The sequence below is a fragment of the Nerophis ophidion genome, linkage group LG06 (genome assembly GCF_033978795.1).
Source record: "Nerophis ophidion isolate RoL-2023_Sa linkage group LG06, RoL_Noph_v1.0, whole genome shotgun sequence".
In the NCBI taxonomy this organism is placed as follows: Eukaryota; Metazoa; Chordata; class Actinopteri; order Syngnathiformes; family Syngnathidae; genus Nerophis; species Nerophis ophidion.
Window position 1 is genome coordinate 26,615,229 of NC_084616.1, and position 22,973 is coordinate 26,638,201.

At 39.9% G+C, this 22,973-nt stretch overlaps 1 protein-coding gene across 4 annotated transcripts in view; it reads right to left on the minus strand.

Moving 5' to 3' along the window:
• LOC133554448 (protein phosphatase 1 regulatory subunit 12B) overlaps positions 1-22,973 on the minus strand; it is a 57,558-nt gene that overhangs the window by 11,613 nt on the left and 22,972 nt on the right. For all 4 annotated transcript variants that reach the window (XM_061903238.1, XM_061903237.1, XM_061903235.1 and 1 more), the window contains exon 6: positions 819-835. In XM_061903238.1, coding sequence (XP_061759222.1) covers positions 819-835 — 17 coding nt within the window. The remainder of the gene's footprint in view (positions 1-818; positions 836-22,973) is intronic.

Below are 22,973 nucleotides of genomic sequence, written 5' to 3' on the forward strand. Positions count from 1 at the left end.
AGTTGCACTATGCCAATGTCGATTAATGCACCAATGTAATCTCCATGCCTTTTGTTATAATGACAACAAATGATTGAATCTTAAATCTATTTCCTTCTGGCCTTTGGTAGCGTGGATATGAAAAAAAAAGTTTGCAGTGCACACATCCTACAAGTAGTGTAAGTAGTGACTTGATGAACCATCACCCAGAAAATATCCTCAATGAGAAGCAAAGAAGCCAGCGAGGCCAAACATCAATTTGTGAGGTAATTACATTATGCAAAGTTACATTGTCAATTAACAACCTAATAACTGGCATTCTCTACACTAATACAAAAAATTCCACTGCAGACAACAATGCTTTTCAGGAAGTTGAAAGTTAAAACTGAGAGGTTTTTTTTTTATTTAATTTTTTATTTGCATGTTACTTGAAACACTGGATGTTCCTGCACTTAAAAAAATACCTGGATATGATAATACATAGGTTCAAATCATTTGTGCATTATATTGGTCTACAATTACATAAAATGTGTTTACCCCTAACATTCCTGCCACTTCATTTTACACACTACGGCATTTTTATCGAGTCATCTTTATGTTTTTGACAATACTGCAACAATACCGTGCCGTGGCCATAATAGAGATTTTTATATCGTTACATCCCTAGTAAACATTAAAACAAACATTCATATTAGATACAATTGCATTTATGTATATCATATTGTCAATATGGATCTTTGAAAGAGATTTAAAAAAGCGTATTAAAACAATGTGAACTTTTACAGTGATTAAAGGTTTAATTTCAAGCTTTTTTAAGAATAGAAAAAATAAATATTTACCTTGACAGTCTGTCATGCTGAAAAACAAAAGAGAAACAATTGAATTGGGGTTCATTAAATGCACTGGAAACATTTTAGCGTGCTTTGTTCCAGATGTATCTGTGAGATTAAAGACCACATATTTTCCATTCTGAGACAAGCGGCCCCAGGTGAATTATCACAGCATGCACAGCATCCTGAATGGACATCAGCACTTTGCTGTTCAGGCAGGTCATACTTTGCCGTTGTAGCCGATTAATCCGTGCACTAAGACGACATCATCACATCAGAAGTAATCAGATTGTTGTGCATATTATACCAGGAAAGCTTTTTGCTGGTGCAGCAAACATGGCTGCCAAACACCCTGATGCGATCTCATTTGGAATTTCTTTACTTTTCACAAAGGAATTTGAGTCCTGTCATGCCTTCGGATGAGTTGTATGTTTTCAGTGACAGCAATGCTTTTAGAATCTTTGTTTTCAAAAATCTGTCAGGTATATTGATGTTACGACTTTCCACTGCCCAACGAAGAAAATGTAAAACTTGCCACCGGTACCTTGTTAACCTGACACACATGGATGTTTACGAGCATTTAGTTGCCGAAGTGAAAGCCCTGCTGATCCTTGATCTTTTCTGCAATATCAGCTGTGGGCTTATGAACCCTCCACAAACACCTCTGTTGGCAATGAACGCCAAGGAACTGGCGCACTGAAGATGGCGTTAACCGCACACGCTTTGCAGGGGAGGAATTGACGTCTGAAGCAAAAGTGCTAACATTTATTCACATGCTCCGGGATATTGTACACGGCGTACAAGGAGGTATTCGTTAGCACGTGTTTACACAACCGAGCCAGCGCTGCGTGTCCTTATGTGGTCATGTGTTTGAAGAGAGTTGACCAAACACAGACCTCCACATCTCCAGAGAGCCCCCGCACACTTTAAATCTTTCAATGTCAGACAGAAGAAAGCTATTGAGGAGATTTACAGCACAACCTCAGTAAAAGGTTTTTGGGGGTATATAATTGGACGTTTAGATTATGTGGCGTGGTACACACACACACACGCACACACACAGGGCAGCAGAAAATGCTGTATTGTTCATTTATCTTCAACAACACACTGTTCTCACTTAATTCGTTTTTTGCCAGATTTGTGCCTTTTTTCTCAATAACAGAAGTATGAAAACAGGAGTAAGACTCACTCTGCTCCAACTACCTCTAACAGGCATGTTCAGTACACATTTGTCTCATTGGCTACCTCAAACAAGTGAAATATGTGCATTATGTTGAAAAAGAGTTACTGTGGCAACCACTGTTCTGTGAGATACAGTCTGGTGTGCCAGGGGAGATTATGTAATTTCACCCAATTATAATTTGCAAATATTGTGCCATTGTTGAGTGTTGGTGCTGTCTAGAGCAGAGTAACCTTGTTATATTCTTCCATATCAGGTAGCTAATTGCTTTTGTAGATGTCAGGAACATGGTTTATTGTCCTGATCACACCATGCATACGACAGCAGGTAAAAAGGTATCTAATGCTTAAATCAAAAGTAAACAAAAGGGTAGTGCCACTAAGAAAAGGCATTAAAGCTTAGGGAAAGCTATGCAGAACAAAACTAAAACTGAACTGGCGGCAAAGTGAACAAAAACAGAATGCTGGACGACAGCAAAGACTTGCAACGTGTGGAGCTGAGACGGCGTCCCCAAAATACATCTGTACATGGCATGACAATCAACAAAGAAGAATAGCAACAACTTAAATAGTATTGATTGCTAAAACAAAATAGGAGCGCAAGACAAGAACTAAAACACTACACAGAGGAAAACAGTAAAAAACTCCAAATAAGTCACTGAGTGTTCTGACAGGTGGTGACAGTACACCTACTTTGAGACAAGCGCTATAGTGATGCCTGGTTGGTTATGGTTGGAATTCATATCAAAAACTTGCGAGAACGACTTTTTACTGTCAATGAGTTTCATTTTTTAAAGTTTTCTGCGAGTGGTCTGCCTCTCATTATTTCAGTGAAAAATGTTTTGACTTGGTTTAAAAAGTGTTGAAAAACAGTGGATCTAAGTGCAGTCAGAATCAGAGTGTAGGCGATGTATTTGACCTCATGTGGAAGGATGGACAGTGCAGAAGTTACAATAGCTAAATACGAGTTAAATCATGTGATTAATCACAAAAGCAATATGGCATATATCATGTCCACACTGAGATGAATTTTGCAAATTATTTGCACCGCACAATTTTTTTTTTAACCTTAACCTATAGGGTCAGTGATCAGATCAAGGCATACGTGCGAGGTAATTCTAATTGGTGTGCTCGCTCGCTAATTTCACCCCAACGTACAATCTGAAAGAACTTTAGATAAAACTGTGACCAAGTTGTGTGCAAACGGATGACATTTTGAAAATAAAAAATAGGTTTTTGTTTTTTTTTACAAATATTGAGGTCTATTCTTAAGCAAATTTGAATCATGCAAGCAAGTAATCACCTGTGATTTATCAAAATGAATCCAAATTCCAAAATTAATCATTTGACAGCCCTCGTACATACTATAATCTAAAAACCCTGTTTCTTTATGAGTTGGGAAATTGTGTTGGATGTAAATATAATCGGAAAATCATTTTCAACACATATTCAGTTGAATATGCTACAAAGACAACAACTTTGATGTTCAAACTGATAAACTTTTTTTTTTGCAAATAATCATTAACTTTAGAATTTGATGCCAGCAACACGTGACAAAGATGTTGGGAAAGGGGGCAATTAATACTGATTAAGTTGAGAAATTCTCATCAAACACTTATTTGGAACACCCCACAGGTGTGTAGGCTAATTGGGAACAGGTGGGTGCCATGATTGGGTATAAAAGCAGCTTCGATTAAATGCTAAGTACTTCACAATCAAGGATGGGGCGAGGGTCACCAATTTGTAAGCTAATTGTCGAACAGTTTAAGAATAAAATTTCTCAACGAGCTATTGCAAAGAATTTAGGGAATTTACCTTCTACGGTCCGTAAAATCATCAAAAGGTTCAGAGAATCTGGGGAAATCACTGCACGTAAGCGATGATTTTACGGAACGTTGATCCCTCAGGCGGTACTGCATCAAAAACTGACATCAGTGTGTAAAGGATATCACCACATGGGCTCAGGAACACTTCATAAAACCACTGTCAGTAACCACAGTTGGTTCCTACATCTGTAAGTGCAAGTTAAAACTCTGCTATGCAAAGTAAAACCCATTTTTCAACAACACCAAGGAACGGCGCCGGCTTCGCTGGGCCCGAGATGATCTATGATGGACTGATGCAAAGTGGAAAGGTGTTCTGTGGTCTGACAAGTCTACATTTCAAATTATATTTGGAAACGGTTGACGTGGTGTCCTCCGGAACAAAGAGGAAAATAACCATCCGGATTGTTATAGGCGCAAAGTTCAAAAGCCAGCATCTGTGATGGTATGGAGGTGTATTAGTGCCCAAGGCATGGGTAACTTACACATCTGTGAAGGCACCATTAATGCTGAATGGTTCATACAGGATTTGGAGCAACATATGTTGTCATCTAAGCAACGTTATCATGGACGCCCCTGCTTATATCAACAAGACAATGCCAAGCCACGTGTTAAAACAGCGTGGTTTTGTAGTAAAAGAGTGCGGGTACTTCCCTGGCCCGCCTGCAGTCCAGACATGTCTCCCATCGAAAATGTGTGGCGCATTATGAAGCTTAAAATACGACAGCAGACTGTTGAACGACTGAAGCTCTACATAAAACAAGAATGGGAAATAATTCCACTTTCAAAGCTTCAACAATTAGTTTCCCCAGTTCCCAAAAAACATTTATTAAGTGTTGTTAAAAGAAAAGGTGATGTAACACAGTGGTGAACATGCCCTTTCCCAACTACTTTGGCACGTGTTGCAGCCATGAAATTCTAAGTGAATTATTATTTGCAAAAAAAAAATAAAGTTTATGAGTTTGAACATCAAATATGTTTTCTTTGTAGTGCATTCAACTGAATATGGGTTGAAAAGGATTAGCAAATCATTGTATTCCGTTTATATTTACATCTAACACAATTTCCCAACTCATATGGAAACGGGGTTTGTAGATGCTTAACTTAAGCAACATTTATACCAGGGGTCTCAAACTCAATTTAACTAGGGGAGTCTGGGTAAGGCTGGACCACACACAGTATTCACTTCGGACCACAAGACTAAATGTGTTAACACTTCAGCTTGTTTAACGCAAGTTGCTCTTTGTGTTGTGCCATGTGTTTGTTGTGCTGTAATTTTTGTGTTGCACCGTTTGTGCAGGGGGTCTTCAACATTTACTACTTACTGTATGTGTATCATGTAAACAATTGTGTTTTAAATCAAACTGGTCCCAAAAGTATGTTGTTAAGGTGCAATACTAAATGTTTAAATTCCCTTTGTCAGTGATTAAGATAGAAGATAAAGATCCTATTCCATTGTATTTTTTTTTTTTAAACCTGAAAGTAGGGTAGGGTGGCCATGTTACTGCCATTTCTAAACTACAATGGATCAATATTAATGGGTGTTTGAAGACATTTAAATGTGTGGGAATATTTAAAAAAAATATATGTTTAAGAAATATTTCTGTGGTTTATCCGTTATACAGTGCTCATCCCCTGAAGAGCAGGGTTACCTGCGAAACAGGCTTGTATGGATGGAATAGCCTTTCTTTTTTTTCCTGACCAAACATATATGTTAAAGAAATATATAATATGAAAAAAGTCTAATCAACCAAAAATGTCACAACCACATTTGGAGTCTCCTGATGAAAAAGTATCAATATATGATACTTTGCCATCATATATTTCATTATCAGCCCAGGATACAAGGGGTGCAATTGCACTAAAATACGAAATTAAGTACAGGGCCACAAAATACACAAATAATTACTTCCTGACACTTTAATATTTGTGCTAGATAATGAGTTGACAGCCTGCGTCTTTAGGTCTTTGGCTAGTTCTCCATGAGTAGCTCTCAATCGATAATAATTTGCAGACCCCGGTACGAGCCTAGCCTGAGCAGGAGTCTGACTGCGGTCAAGGGTCAGGATTTCGGGGATGGATTTTATCTGAATAGCCCCAAATCTGAAATGTACTTTTGAGGGAGGGAAAAAACTCAAGGAAGTAAAGTGCAGTACATTAATCCAGCAGAGAGGCAGTAGCTGTATCATGTTCAGTTTCAGTTTATTTCGAACATGCATACGATACAATGTATTGTATCACACAATTCCAGTTGTTTCATTAAAGCACATCCCAAAAGGAGTAGGAAGAAGCCGAGCTTATTTAATCCTACTCCTTTTCATACCATAGCAAATGTATGAACAGTGAATAAATAAATAATACACCATATTAAGCAAACAAATATTAAATACATAAATAATCTTCCTCTTAATAAAAAAAAGAAAAAGAAAAAAAAGGGTTGAATATATTCATCATAATTCTTGTTCTGTGTACTTTGTGAACACTTGTAGTTTGAACAGTCTCTTAAACTGAATCATTTTGGTGCTTTGTTTGATTTCTTTGGGTAATCCATTCCATAATTTAATTCCACATACAGATATACTAATGATTTTTAGTGTTGTGCGTGCATGCTAATGTTTTAAATTAGATTTTCCTCTAAGGTTATATTTCTCCTCTTTTGTTGAGAAGAATTGTTGTACATTCTTGGGTAGCAGGTTATAGTTTGCCTTATACATCATTTTAGCTGTTTGCAAATGCACCAAATCGTTGAATTTAGCCCTCATACAGAATAAATAACCTTTCAGGAGCTTGACTTTACGGCATTTGCCTGAAACCCACGCACGAGAAGACTGTAAACATGAATATTATGTTTTTGACAGCAACACCGGCCGTGATGAAACAGGTGATGATTCCTTTTTGGGAATCGTATTTCAAAATGTCACTCTGCTGGTTTATTACATTTTAGTTTACAGTCAGTAGAGGTATGACCGAAGAATGATAGCTAATATTATGTGGGTGCTTACATTGGAAGAATCCAAACAATTTTGGTTATTTATAATTTTGCTTTATTAAAGCATATCAATAGTAAATGTAAAGGTAGTGTTTTTGTCTGCTTTTAAGGGGGTCAAATTTTGAAAGTTGGTGTATCGTATTTTTTACGCAAAAAAAAATCCATCACTCATCTGGGCTATGTCCCAGTTCTTCTCCAATCCTAAATCCGCCCTGACCACGGTTACACATGTAAATACTCCAAATAAACCAACAATATGACAACTTGCACAATCATATCTGGAGCTGCGTCAAACATTCTAATGCTTCTAGCTTTAAGTGCATTTATTCTTATGAACGGGTTGTATTTAATTGTTGGGATATATGTCTGTTTGCTTCACACCAAACTCCAAAACATACCCCAGTTGTCCTCCTAATCCCCAACCCTGGCAGTGACTGACACTAGTCTCATAAAGTCTTCAACTCTCCACAGCTCTGTGGAGATTGATGTACGTGGTACCTCAACCTAAGAGTGCCCCAAGTTAAGAGTATTTTGAGATTAAGGCTGTCTCTCAGCTAAATGTTATGCTTTAAATTGCGAACAAAAACTTGAGTCTCCTCACATTTCTGACTGGAAGTCTTTCTGTCCGTGCCCTCTTGTGGGTGGGTGAGGTTGGTGGGCAGGGGAAAACAGGGGGACCATTTTTACAATGGAAGTAATGTCATATCACCCTGTTATATCAAAACCTGTGAAATAACTTCCAATTTAAAACGTGCAGTAAAAAATTAATTACAAGCATTCGCGCTATTAGTTGGTGTAATAAATATCGAAGTGAACCCTGTAAGATCCGCCAAAACATTTTGTCTTACTCACTAGCATTAAGTGATGTGCAGTCAGGGTTGGCAGGTGAGGCATGGCCTCACCTGCCAACATGGAAAGAAAAAAAATTAAAAAGGAAAAAAAAAATTAAATTGTTATGTTATTGTATTATAAAGTTATTTTCCATTTAATTTCACCAGTTTTAGATTATTTATATTCAAAATCGCTGAATTTTCACATTTGCGTTCAAACACTGAGCAGAGACTTGCGATGAGTCAGCAGCCAGCTGAGCCTCACCGTCACTATGGATTGCGCAATGACTCGGCTAACTGCTTGCTGCCGTGCAGTGAGACCGTATTGCTATATGAATTATATCATACATTTCCATAGTTTAGTTACCTGAGGTATATAATATACAATATATTTTGTCAACAACTGTATGTGTGTAACGTATTTCTTGTGCTGGGCAATCATAAAACGCCTGCGAAGACGCACTGTGTGAGGCTCGCAGTAATCCGGCCTCCTAGTGGTAGAGGGCGCTAGTGATCCCAGAGATAATTTTTGCACTACTCGGCTAGCCCTGGGGACATATGTTTTAAAGTTGCCGTTTGCCTGGCATATCGTAAAAACAACCGTCCAACATTTTACAACTAATTGTAAACTTATAGGTGCCGACCATGAGGGCCGAGTTGCGACGAGAGAGTGTGTCGATGTTGAGATTTTACGCCGACTTGGTAAGTCTGTTTGCTAATAGTAGCTAATAGCCTTACCCATGTATTTTCTATGGGTGGTTGGCATCAGGTTTTAATCCCGTTTCCTCCGATGTTTCTGATCCAATTGAATTTATATTTATGTCGAGTCTTTATTTTGGGTACTTAAATATGGCAACTGAGTATTGTGGCGTTTTAAGGCCATCTGCATTTTTTATCCGACAGTAAAGACAATGAATGAACACGGCCGCTGGAGCGCGGTTGCACTATGACGTCATAGTGACAACATTGTGTGACTGTATGGACTGCGAATGCACATATGGACTGCGATCAGTCTCATATGGCTCCTATAAACTTGAACTTTTGATATTACTTTTTATGAATTACCTGAACTAAACCAACATTGTTTGTTGAGATTCCTTTCTGTTTTTTTCTTTTGTTTTGAATGGCCATTCCTATTAATGTCTGTCCACTAGTTGTTGCACTGTACATGTTTAAATAGCACCAGTATCATTTGAAGTATTTAATTGTGTCTGTCCTACTCTCTCCAAGTCGTAATCTAGACTTCTGATTAGCCCAAATATTGAGAACTTCTACTATACTAGCTAAAGTACCTGCTCCATTAAGTTACAGTACCAATGATTGTCACACACACACTAGGTGTGGTGAAATTTGTCCTCTGCATTTGGCCCATCCCCTTGTTGACTCCTGGGAGGTGAGGGGAGCAGTGAGCAGCAGTGGCCGGGAATCATTTTTGGTGATTTAACCCCCAATTCCAACCCTTGATGCTGAGTGCCAAGCAGGGAAGAATGCTGGTATGAGCTTTTAAACATAACCCGTTAACTGCTGCCGATCAAATGGTGAATAAGATACTCTATAGGGGTCATATGTTTATAAATCTGACTGTGATGAAGTCAGTGCCTCACCAGCCATGAACCTCACCGCGCGTCACTGCCAGCATTAGCCTATAGCGAGGGTCAGCAACCCGCGGCTCTCAAGCCACATGCGGCTCTTTAGTGCCGCCCAAGTGGCTCCCTGGAGTATTTTTAAAAAAAGAATTGAAAATGGAAAAAGATGGGGGGGAATAATTTTTTGTTTGTGTATTTTGTTTGAGGACAAACATGACACAAACCTGCCCACGTGGTAGAAAGCCCACTGTTTAATATGTTTGTGTGTATGGTTCACGGATGAGAATATTTTGGTGAACATTGTCTTGTCCAACTAACGGTTTGTTAACATGTAAAATCTTCCACTCCTTTTTTGTCTCACTTTGTCCACCAAACGTTTTATGCTCTGCATAAATGCATGAATGTGTGCTTTTTTGATGTTATTGACTTGTTGGAATGCTAATTTGGTCAGTGCATGACCGCAAGCTAATCAATGCTAACCTGCTATTTCGACAAGCTGTATTTACATATTACATAATTATGCCTCATGTGCAGGTATATTTGAGCTAATTTAATATCCTTTACTTTTATCCTCTTTGTATATAATTTAGTTTTGCATGTCTCATGACACATTATCCGTATGTACGAACCTCGTTTCCATATGAGTTGGGAAATTGTGTTAGATGTAAATATAAACGGAATACAATGATTTGCAAATCATTTTTAACCCATATTCAGTTGATGTTCAAACTGATAAACATTTTTTTTTGCAAGCAACACGTGACAAAGAAGTTGGGAAAGGTGGCAATAAATTCCGATAAAGTTGAGGAATACTCATCAAACACGTATTTGGAAAATCCCACAGGTGTGCAGGCTAATTGGGAACAGGTGGGTGCCATTATTGGGTAAAAAAACAGCTTCCTCTAAAATGCTTAGTCTTTCACAAGAAAGGATGGGGCGAGGTACACCCCTTTGTTCACAACTGCGTGAGCAAATAGTCAAACACTTTAAGAACAACGTTTCTCAAAGTGCAATTGCAAGGAATTCAGGGATTTCAACATCTACGGTCCATATCATCAAAAGATTCAGAGAATCTGGAGAAATCACTCCACGTAAGCGGCATGGCCGGAAACCAACATTGAATGACCGTGACCTTCCATCCCTCAGACGGCACTGTATCAAAAACCGACATCAATCTCTAAAGGATATCACCACATGGGCTCAGGAACACTTCAGAAAAACCACTGTCATTAAATACAGTTTGTTGCTACACCTGTAAGTGCAAGTTAAAGCTCTACTATGCAAAGCAAAAGCCATTTATCAACAACATTCAGAAACGCCGCCAGCTTCTCTGGGCCTGAGATCATCTAAGATGGACTGATGCAAAGTGGAAAAGTGTTCTGTGGTAAGTCGAGTCCACATTTCAAATTGTTTTTGGAAATATTCGACATTGTGCCTTCCGGACCAAAGGGGAAGCGAACCATCCAGACTGTTATCGACGCAAAGTTCAAAAGCCAGCATCTGTGATGGTATGGGGGTGCATTAGTGCCCAAGGCATGGGTGACTTACATATCTGTGAAGGCACCATTAATGCTGAGAGGTACATACAGGTTTTGGAGCAACATATGCTGCCATCCAAGTGCCATCTTTTTTATGGACGCCCTTGCTTATTTCAGCAAGACAATGCCAAGCCACATTCAGCACGTGTTACAACAGCGTGGCTTTGTAAAAAAAAAGAAAAGAGTGTGGGTACTTTCCTGGCCCGCCTGCAGTCCAAACCTGTCTCTTATCGAAAATGCGTGGCGCATTATAAAGCGTAAAATACGACAGCGGAGACCCCGGACTGTTGAACGACTGAAGCTCTACATAAAACAAGAATGGGAAAGAATTCCACTTTCAAAGTTTGAACAATTAGTTTCCTCAGTTCCCAAACGTTTGAGTGTTGTTAAAAGGAAAGGTGATGTAACACAGTGGTGAACATGCCCTTTCCCAACTACTTTGGCATGTGTTGCAGCCATGAAATTCTAAGTTAATTATTATTTGCAAAAAAAAATTAAAGTTTATGAGTTTGAACATCAAATATCTTGTCTTTGTAGTGCATTCAATTGAATATGGGTTGAAAAGGATTTGCAATTCATTGTATTCCATTTATATTTATATCTAACACAATTTCCCAACTCCTATGGAAACGGGGTTTGCAATATTGGCTGCATTTTGGATAGTTGTTGGAGTCCCATGTTGTACCAGACCCCAGCAAACGTTACTTAGCTTGCTAAAGATTGTAATAAATCTATTAAAAGAAGACAGCCTGTTGTTTCCTTTAACTTGGACACACACATCCATACCTTTTGGTCATTCAAAGCCAGTAAGTTCCAGGAGTTATCTCCCCTTCTGAGTAGCTTTTGATTTACTAATGGTTCCTAATGTTGTAAAAATGTGACGAATAAATATTAAATTTCAACATTTCTGTCAATGAAGATTCGCTTCAGTCTGCAACACAGTCATTTTGATAGTAAGCTATTATAGCTATTATAGCTAATAGAGATACTTACGTTATGTGTTGCTTTCATTACAAAATGTATCTACGTTTTTTTTTTTTTTTTTGCGGGCCCCAGCCAGATTTGTTTTTTGTATTTTTGGTCCAATATGGCTCTTTCAACATTTTAGGGTGCTGACCCCTGCCCTATAGCTATAGTGCCTTTGTTTACTTTAACCATGGAATGGAAGTGTGAATTGATAAGATTTTTTCCGTTTTGATTTCAATTTCGATTCTGCTTAATGATTCGGTTCTTTATCGATTCTTATTTGGAAAAAAAGAGAACAAAAAGGTAGATTAGCATCAATTGTGTTTAGTTTAGAGCTAACATGACCTTACACAGCCTACAGTAAGGTTTTAGGAGGCACATAGCATAGAAAAAACATTACTGGAAAATAAATGTAAGAAATACATATTTTGTAGAAATTAAAACAATTAAATGTGTGGAAAATACTCAAGAATGTAACATTTATATGAACATTTTTAAACAGTTTAAGAATCTTCTGTTATCTCCCTAGAAAATATATCGGTGGCACACTTGTTTAGATTTACAAGATGAAAGCATGTTATACATAACATGCAACACAATATATTAAAAGCCTTCTTTTGAGGCTTGAATCTTGCTGCAAAAAGCAGACACAAACAAAAAATCTAAATATGCAATGAAACAGATCCCTATACTTTATCAACAAAGATTTGTTGAGTGGTGTCAAGTATTATATGTCGGTCGTGTTCTGAGACATATTGAACAATTGTATTGCCATTCTACACGACGAAACAGATGGAAACTTGGAAAAGCATGGAGGTCTACAACTTCTTTTTGTGTGACTGGGTCAAGAAAATTGGTAATAAGGCTATCTGGAATACATATGCATTAGAGATGCGCGGTTTGCGGTCTCACTCGCGGAGTCCGCGGATAAACCGCGGGTCGGGCGGTTGACATGAGGAAAAAATGGATTTTAATTAGATTCGGGCGGGTGGCGGTTGAACAATCCGGAAATATTTGATATACATGGTTCTGGGATCGGTATCCTTTGCCATTCAAAGAGCCATTTAAGACCCGTGTTATAAAGCGAAGAAGACAATAGGAGACACAATTATTCTCTTGAACGACTGCCGGCAGTCACCCAGATAATAAGTGTTAGGGCGTGCTATGAAGCCATTGGCTTTGTCAGCTTCTACAGTATGTACGATCTGCTTGTCAGTCCAGCATCATGTTGTGTGTGGCTTCCGCGGGGACACGCACACGACTGCAAGGCATACTGGGTGACACAGAGTACACTAATGGTTGTGATATAAACAATTTTAACACTCTTAGTAATATGCGCCACGCTGTGAAGCCACACCAATTAAGAATGACAAACACATTTCGGGAGAACATCCTCACAGTAACACAACATAAACGCAACACAACAAATACCCAGAATCCTTTGTATTCATGACACTTCCTGACTATTTTATACACCCTGCTAGCAGCAACCCCCCCCCCCCCCCCCCTCCCGTGCGTCGGTAAGCTGGGCGGGGTTGGGGCGCGGGGGTGTAAAATATATTCAGGAATTGTCACGGATACAAAGGATTATGGGTATTTGTTGTGTTGCGATTATGTTTTGTTACTGTAAAAATGTTCTCCCGAAATGTGTTTGTCAATCTTGTATTGCGTGGCGCAAATTAGTAAGTGTTAAAGTTGTTTATATCACAACCATCAGTGTACTCTGTATCACCCAGTATGCCTTTCAATCTTGTACGTGTAATTGCGGAAGCTGCACACAACATGTTGCCGGACCAACTATCGGTTCGTACATGTTGTTGAATGTGTCTAAGGCAATGGCTTCACAGCACGCCGATATTCTTGTCTTCAGGATGAACGCTATTGGAAAGTCGCGAGAACGTTAGCGGCTCCAATTGTCATCATTACTCTGTGAAACAGGTTTAAATAGCTCTGTGAGTGGTAAAGGCGGCCGACCTCTGATGTATTTCAGCGGGCGGTTGGCGGGCGGGTACGGTCTTGATGAAATGTTGGTTCGGGTGGATGACGACTCTGGTGATGCGGTTGCGGATGATATAATTGCTTATCCGCGCATCTCTAATATGCATCATTTTTTCTGGGGTAAGGTTGCATTTCATGTGTCTACAGTCACGTTTGTTGCTCTTGCACACGCCGTTTACAAGTTGTGTTTTTCACGTCTTTATGAAAATATAACTATAGATGTCTACATTGTGTATAAGCTGATTATTGCCTCTGTTAAAAACATAATACTTTTAGGTTTTGCTCACATTTGCTTTCTTTTATTTGGACTCGCTGAGTTGGTGCTTGTCAAAACACTCGTAGCAAACATGTGTTTAAGAAATACAAATAATATCAAAATAATAATCAAAAGGAAAATAATAAACATTAAAAGTATATCAAACAAACCTTTAATAAAGTGATCACTGCAAACTCATGCTTTCTTAGACTCATTATCCATGCGTTTGTTACGTCTCGTCTCGATTACTGTAACGTATTATTTTCGGGTCTCCCCATGTCTAGCATTAAAAGACTACAGTTGATACAAAATGCGGCTGCTAGACTTTTGACAAGAACAAGAAAGTTTGATCATATTACGCCTGTACTGGCTCACCTGCACTGGCTTCCTGTGCACTTAAGATGTGACTTTAAGGTTTTACTACTTACGTATAAAATACTACACGGTCTAGCTCCAGCCTATCTTGCCGATTGTATTGTACCGTATGTCCCGGCAAGAAATCTGCGTTCAAAAGACTCCGGCTTATTAGTGATTCCTAGAGCTCAAAAAAAGTCTGCGGGCTATAGAGCGTTTTCCGTTCGGGCTCCAGTACTCTGGAATGCCCTCCCGGTAACAGTTCGAGATGCTACCTCAGTAGAAGCATTTAAGTCTCATCTTAAAACTCATCTGTATACTCTAGCCTTTAAATAGACCTCCTTTTTAGACCAGTTGATCTGCCGCTTCTTTTCTTTCTCCTATGTCCCCCCCTCCCTTGTGGAGGGGGTCCGGTCCGATGACCATGGATGAAGTACTGACTGTCCAGAGTCGAGACCCAGGATGGACCGCTCGTCGGGACCCAGGATGGACCGCTCGCCTGTATCGGTTGGGGACATCTCTACGCTGCTGATCCGCTTGAGATGGTTTCCTGTGGACGGGACTCTCACTGCTGTCTTGGAGCCACTATGGATTGAACTTTCACAGTATCATGTTAGACCCGCTCGACATCCATTGCTTTCGGTCCCCTAGAGGGGGGGGGTTGCCCACATCTGAGGTCCTCTCCAAGGTTTCTCATAGTCAGCATTGTCACTGGCGTCCCACTGAATGTGAATTCTCCCTGCCCACTGGGTGTGAGTTTTCCTTGCCCTTTTGTGGGTTCTTCCGAGGATGTTGTAGTCGTAATGATTTGTGCAGTCCTTTGAGACATTTGTGATTTGGGGCTATATAAATAAACATTGATTGATTGATTGACTCTGCTCCTTTGGACTGGAGTGTGAGCTGCATGCTTTTTTTGTCGTCTTTTTCACAAATCTTGCACTTTTTCACCATTTTTGATTTCCTTTTGAGGAACTCTGAACAAACGTTAATCCTGTCTGCGATTTAAACAATTTGTACAGACGAAAACGACAAAGACGTACGGCAATTCTTCTTTGAGAAAGGCTAAACAGCGCCAAGAACTCATTGAGATCAAAGCTAGCTTGACGACCAACGGTATTCATTGGGCGGGACGTGAGCTGGCCGTGACGTCAAAAATATCACAACGAGCCTGCTCAGTGGCCCTGTGGTTAGAGTGTCAGCCCTGAGATCGGTAGGTCGTGAGTTAAAACCCCGGCCGAGTCATACCAAAGACATTAAAAATGAGACCCATTGCCTCCCTCATGGAATTGGTGGTTAAATCACCGAAATTATTCCAGAGCAGAGCCATTGCTGCTGCTCACAGCTCCCCTCACCTCCCAGGGGGTGGAACAAGGGAATGGGTCAAATGCAGAGGATAATTTTACCACACTTAGTGTGCGAGTGACTATCAGTGGTACTTTAAATTTAACAAAATGAAAATGTGGGGTCTTAAAAACTGTAAGTCATGATCATCACAATTATTACAGATACAAACATACGGTATCTCACTTTGCATGCAATTAAGGAATATCACATATTAGTTTCACATTTGAAGTCAAACTGCTGTCATGAATAAACTTTTACACGATATCGTAATTCTATGAGTTTCACCTGAATGATGGAAACGACTGAGTGAAAATTAGGTTGCAGGAAAACATGCAACTTTTCTCCGACTAGAATTGTAGGTAGGTGATAGGTAGGTAGGTAGGTAGGTCTTTATTGTCATAGCAACAAGTACAACGAAACTTTGTTTTCAGCACAAACTTGTTCAAGATCAGACAAACAAACAGTGTACAGGGTTACAGAACAAGAACGCTGATGGGTCGCCATAAGGTGCCCCGTAAAAGATGGGAAAAAGGTAAACGCTGGGGAAGGATGAGTAAAAAAATACAATCCAGACTAGGGTCCTAAGGGGGCCCAGTTCGGAGTGAGAAAAAACCTCCATAGCAAAGCACATATACATATTACAACATACATCTCGAGATATCTAGCAACAGAGAGAAGGTAGTTCAAGGTCATGGTGGTAGGCCGCAGCTCTCAGGCGCTGACCATCCATTCATCACCCCTATTGGATTTGCGTCGATGGCGTTGGATTGGGGGACAGAAGGGTGTATGTGTGGCGTAGATTTTTTTTGTGGATGTGTGTGTGTGTGTGTGTATAAGCCCATAGTGTGTCTCTGTATTTTCCGTCGCTAGTCCAAAGTTCACAACAACAGGTGTGTGTCCAGGAGAGACAAAAAAGGGAGTTTGCTGTGTCTTCGCTTGCAGTGATCTTTGGGAGAGTCTCAAAGCCAGGGAAACAATCCAAGTTAAAAAGATTTGTATGCGAGTGAAAATAAAATTTGCTTTTCACTCTAAAATTGTCTATGACTGGTCCTCAAAAACTGCGGGGTAGACAGTCCGATGTGATCCACATTTCTTCCCGCCTCCTCCAGACATTTCTGGCAGCTTGGGGGTACTTTGAAGACTGCCAGCAACTTCCAATTTGTCGACAAACCAGAGCAACGCTTACTCCAATCAGCAGATGTCCTGTTATCATAATTCCGAATAGGTGGATATCTTCACGTCCTCGACAGAAAAGGGTCGCCAGGCACGTGGCCCTCCTTCTTCTCCCAAGAGTCCGTCGTGTGTCCAGCAACAACCGCTTCATCACGACAGCAGGTTCCCCCAAACCCAAGATCTTGTCAATTTTGTTGAGGCCGGTTAAATAGTTCCAATGTTTAGATTTGGAGAGCAGTGCAAAAAGAGGCAACAATAAAGTTGAAGACAAGACAAAACAAAGAAGCAAACAGGAGAGATAAGGGAGAGGAAAGGGGAGCGTCCACCCTCGGTGAGTGCCAGAGAGAACAAACATGTGCTCCTTGAAAATCAGGAGCACTGTGGTTAGTGGATGCAAGCTTTGAATCACAAACTTAGTCACTGCTGGTAAACTTCCCTGTTGCGATGAAAGGAGGCCCTATAGCGCTGGGCGGCAGACATGAATATGGAGCTAGTCTTTTCTGCCCGCCTCGGAGCCAATGATAATCTGTTTCTCGTCTTTCTCATTTAAGTGAGAAGGCATTCATTTGAATTTAGCAGATAATAGCACTAACCTAATAGGCAGGGTTAGTTAGAACCTGTTGTATTAAGAGCAGATGACATGCTCGCGTTATTGCTGCTGGGATGAGATAGGAGTGGTTAAAACCGCATCTTTCATTTAAAGTTGTTGCATGCTGTTTGTTCAAATATTTCAGCATATTGCTCGTATGTTGCTACTCCTGAAGAAGTAGCAACCTTACAGTCATTACAAGTAGCACTGTTGCAATTTTTTCTTGTAAAATCTAGTCAACTTTAGCGTTGCTTTACTTTCTGACGTCACTAAGCATGTTGCGTGGTGACCTCACTACCAACTACTGGCATCGATAAGGGAATCGCTTGAAAAATTGGCAAGCACTTCCAAGCAATCGATACACTGGGAACCGGTTGGTTTTCCATTACCATCCCTAAGGACCGGGCTGAAAAGAAGAAGTGGATGATATTCATTGAATTAAAGAAATAAATCATGACGGAGCACGTAGATGACTTGGTGAGACAATTTGAGTGCATCACTGCTACTCTGCACCAGGCTGAAGCAGAATAAGTCTAATGCAGCCGGAAATGTAAAAATAATATCCATGCATGAAAATATGGAAAAGTTGCTGATGGTGTGTTTGACCGGGAAGCATCTGGGAGTAAATACTACTCTCCAAGGTAAATACTGTACATTATCATTACATCACTTCATAAATCTACTGTAGTTGTTAGAAGTACATTCTATCGTATTTTTTTTATACAGTATTTGTTTTCTAAAAGTGTTTTTCCATTTTAAAAGGCATTTTACTCGTTAAAATTGTTCTGTTTTGGGACTATACTTCTTCCTGATTTTACTCCGGCGGACCAAAATCTCATAACAACATTGAGGCTAAATTATTCCACCAATCAATGCTTCACATCCTCTCTCATTTGCAACTGACAGTGGACGTCCATCATGGAAAAGGAATGCGTATGTTTTCGCTCACTTTTTGGGGGTAGGAAAGATGAATTACTAACTGTCTGCAACAAAAACAAAAGGCAACGACTTTGCTGCAGCAAACATACTCTGTGATGGATAACTCCTCTGTCTCTTTAACAGTCGCGCAGATGCTCGGACATAAACACTGAAGCCCACTGAGAATAGTCCACTTAGAGTGGGGAAAATAACAGGAAACTACAAAGGGGAACGTTGTCTTTTTTCACAATGTGCTGAGATTGGCAAAAAAAAAAATCAGAACATTAATGTGTTCTGACAGGATCCTAACAAAAATAAATCAATATTCCACCGAAGACTCAAATATCATGCAGATAATTTAATACTTAATGTATTCCATCCATCCATTTCCTACCGCTTATTCCCTTTTGGGGTGGCGGGGGGCGCTGGCGCCTATCTCAGCTACAATCGGGCGGAAGGCAGGGTACACCCTGGACAAGTCGCCACCTCATCGCAGGGCTACTTCAGGTATTAAAAAGCCTTTAAAGCCCTTGTCAAATGTATTAATGCTCCAGTAACACCTTCCGGATAAACAACCTTCACCAAGGAGATGGACATTGATTTGACAAAGAAGACCATCAACACAGAGATTTGTTTTCACAGTTTTCATGACCAAAAAACATCAAAGAAGTACTTCTCAGGAAGAAATGTTCTTACTCGGAAGCTTTTGTCAGTAGGGGATGGAGAGGATGGCGGTGAGTCGGTGAGTGACCTCCTGGTACGAGTCAGGTCTTTGGTCCGCGTGAAGTAGGATGACATCTCCCTCTTAAAGCTTTTCTTGCTTCCGGAACACCAGATGCAAAGATTCCCTCAAGCGCCACAGCCCATGATGGCGCTCCAGGGAATCCTCAGAGAAAACAGGTGTGAGCCTACTTTGGAAAGACTTTGTGCTCCTCGTCTAGTTCCGAATTTCAACAGCGAAGCCAGCAGTTAGATAAAGACCAAAATCGGCACAATGGCTCCTTTTCCTTAGCCTGTCAACATAGATTCCACTCACATGGAGAAAACACACAAAAGAAAACAGCCAAAAGTTTCTTCCTGTGCAGCTTTCTTCCTGCGATTCCCCCAAAGTTATACTCTCTCTTCATCTGCCTTCCTCTCTCTCTCTCTCCTCCTCCTCCTTTCATGGCTCGCTCGCCCTCCCAACCCTCCTCTCCGCTTCGCTTGTCCACCAAGCGTTCTGTGGCATCCTGCCAGTGACTCTGCACAGGGACGCGCCATTGAGGCCTAAAATTGTCCATTTAAGCAGAGGAGGCGGAGCAACAAGCAAGAGGCATGAGAGTTTCTTCCAGGAAGGTTAAGAAGGTCACCTGAGGCGATATCCACAGCCGATACACTATACTGAGTTACTCTAGTATAAACCTGCCAGGTGACGGAGAGGAAGTGTTCAGTTGCTCATAATTTTTACAATGCATCCAATTATATGAATAAAAAACAAGTATAAAGCTTCTTCATTGATTGGACAGCATATTGACTGCAGAGTCTAGATCAGTGATTCTCAAATGGGGGTACTTGAAGGTATGCCAAGGGGTACGTGAGATTTTTTAAAGATAGCAACAAGTCAAAAATCCTTTATAAATATATTTATTGAAAAAGATTTCATCAAAATATGAATGTAAGTTCACAAACTAAAAATAAATACAACAATGCGATATTCAGTGTTGACAGCTAGATTTTTTGTGGACATGTTCCATAAATATTGATGTTCAAGATTTCTTTTTTTGTGAAGAAATGTTTAGAACTAAGTTCATGAATCCAGATGGATCTCTTTAAGTTGAGGATTACTTCTATGTGTAGAAACCTTTATTTATAATTGAATCACTTGTTTATTTTTCAATGAGTTTTAGTTATTTTTATGTATATTTTTTTCCAAATACTTCAAGAAAGACCACTACAAATGAGCAATATTTTATCCTGTTATACAATTTAATAAATCAGAAACTGATGACATACTGCTGTATTCCACTTCTTTATCTCTTTTTTTCAACCAAAAATGCTTTGCTCTGATTAGGGCAGTGGTTCTCAACCTTTTTTCAGTGATGTACCCCCTGTGAACATTTTTTTAATTCAAGTACCCCCTAATCAGAGCAAAGCATTTTTGGTTGGAAAAAAAGAGATAAAGAAGTAAAATACAGCACTATGTCATCAGTTTCTGATTTATTAAATTGTATAACAGAGCAAAATATTGCTCATTTGTAGTGGTCTTTCTTGAACTATTTGGAAACAAAGATATAAAAATAACTAAAAACTTGTTGAAAAATAAAGTGCCCTCTTCAGGGATTGTAATAGAGATCCTTCTGGATTCATCAACTTCATTCTGAACATTTCTTCACAAAAAAAATAAATATTTAACATCAATATTTATGGAAAATGTCCACAAATCCAGCTGTCAACTCTGAATATTGCATTGTTGCATTTCTTTTCACAGTTTATGAACTTACATTCCTATACCCCTTGGCATACCTTCAAGTACCCCCAGGGGTACGCGTACCCCCATTTGAGAACCACTGTACGGTACTTGAAATGGTAAATGGTAAATGGATTATACTTGCATAGCGCTTTTGTACCTTCAAGGTACTCATAGCGCTTTGACAGTATTTCCACATTCACCCATTCATACACTGATGGCGGGAGCTGCCATGCAAGGCCCTAACCACGACCCATCAGGAGCAAGGGTGAAGTGCCTGGCTCAAGGACACGACGGACGTGACGAGGTTGGTAGAAGGTGGGGATTGAACCAGGAATCCTCATGTTGCTAGCACGGCCACTCTCCCAACCGCCGTCCCCGTAAGTAAAGTGCATGTATTTTTCACTCCTGAAAACGAACCAGCCAGTCATTTACAATAACATCAATTAGTTGATTTATTGATAGATAACTAACTGTACTTGGAATTCCCCCTTTTGATATGCCGCCCCCTCTTGGTGGGACGTCGTCTGCAGAACTGGAGCCCGATTTACCCGCATAGACAGTGTGGATAAAGGCATGTAAAATATTATTTTGATCACTTCATTGCTATGTTTTTTGTCGCCCTGGTCCATGATTACCTCAAAACTGATATGGTTAACATTATGGGCAAAAAATGAAATATAATATGTTACTGAATTTTACACTAGTGTGGACAAATGTGGTTTCTTTGCAAGACGACTCTAATTCAAGGTCTGGGTCGGAGAAGCTGCAGACGGCCAAATAGCTCCCAAAGGTGAATTTAACCGAACCGCTTCGTGTCTGAAGCTAAAGCCGTGTTCTTTCAGTTTTTCATTAAGCTTCTTAAGCTAAAACATCAGTAGAAGAGAACGCAAAATAGAATATTGGTGGTTTACCTTCTTTTTCTCTCGCATTTGAGTGCTGCGTCTGCTCGTCTTTTTTCCATTTTTCGTCAAGCTGTGACTCAGCTTTTCTCCCCTGTAGGGTGCTCCTGGATCGCATTTGGCTTGAGTCTTTTACATTTGTCTCCATCCAAAAATCCTTCTTTGGATCATTAAAATAATCGCTGCAAATTTCAAACCTTTGGTTTGTTAAAATTTAGCTTGAGTCGATTTGACTGGAGCGGTCCATACTTTCCTCATGTTCCCATTGTTTTGAAATGTATGCAGGCTGACCCTTTCTTTAAATGTATTGCTACAACCTGCAACCATGCATCCTGCAGACATATTTGCTCATTTCTTCAAATTCTGAGCCACAATACTTTGAATCGGAATGAAGATGCAACCAAAACACATACCACGCAATATGTCTTCTGTAAATGACGTCAGCTGACTGATGCAGGCCACATCACATTTTAGGGATGAATGTGGCTGTTTCAAAACGTGCTGCAACTCGTTAGAAAACAAGTGTAATAACACTACTGTGTCGATTTTGTTGGTAATTTTACCTGTAAATGTACTTTTTAGATCCAGAACTATGATATAAGTACCAATGTCAGCATTAGAGGGGCCCTTTAAGTGTTACAAAAGTATGGCTTTCATTTTGGAAGATAAACTGCCTGTTTGCGAATCTAATGAAAGAGATTAAAATGACCTTGGTTTCTACCAAGAGAGGTGTTTGTACATTATGCTCATTATTGCGAATACATGCAGGGGTGTTGATCTGACTCACACTGAAAGCTGTGATATTATTTTGATCACTTAATTGCAATGTTTTTGTCGCCCTGGTCCATGATTACTTCAAAACTGATATGGTTAAGATTATGGACAAAAAATCAAATGGAATATGTCACTGAATTTTACACTAGTTTGGACAAACGTAGCTTCTTTGCAAGACGACTCTGATTTAAAGGCCTGGGTCGGAGATTTTGCATTTGGAGTCTCCTGATGAAGAAGCTGCAGACGGCCAATTAGCTCCCAGTGGTGAATTTAACCGAACTGCTTCGTGTCTGAAGCTAAGGCCGTGTTCTTTCAGCATCTCAAGCTAAAACATCAGTGGAAGAGGACGCACAATACAATACATTTTTCTCTCGCTTTTGAGTGCTGGGTCTGCTTGTCTTTTTTCCATTTTTCTTCAAGCTGAGACTCAGGTTTTATCCCCTGTAGGGTGCTCCTGGATCGCATTTGGCTTGAGTCTTTTACATTTGTCTCTATCCAA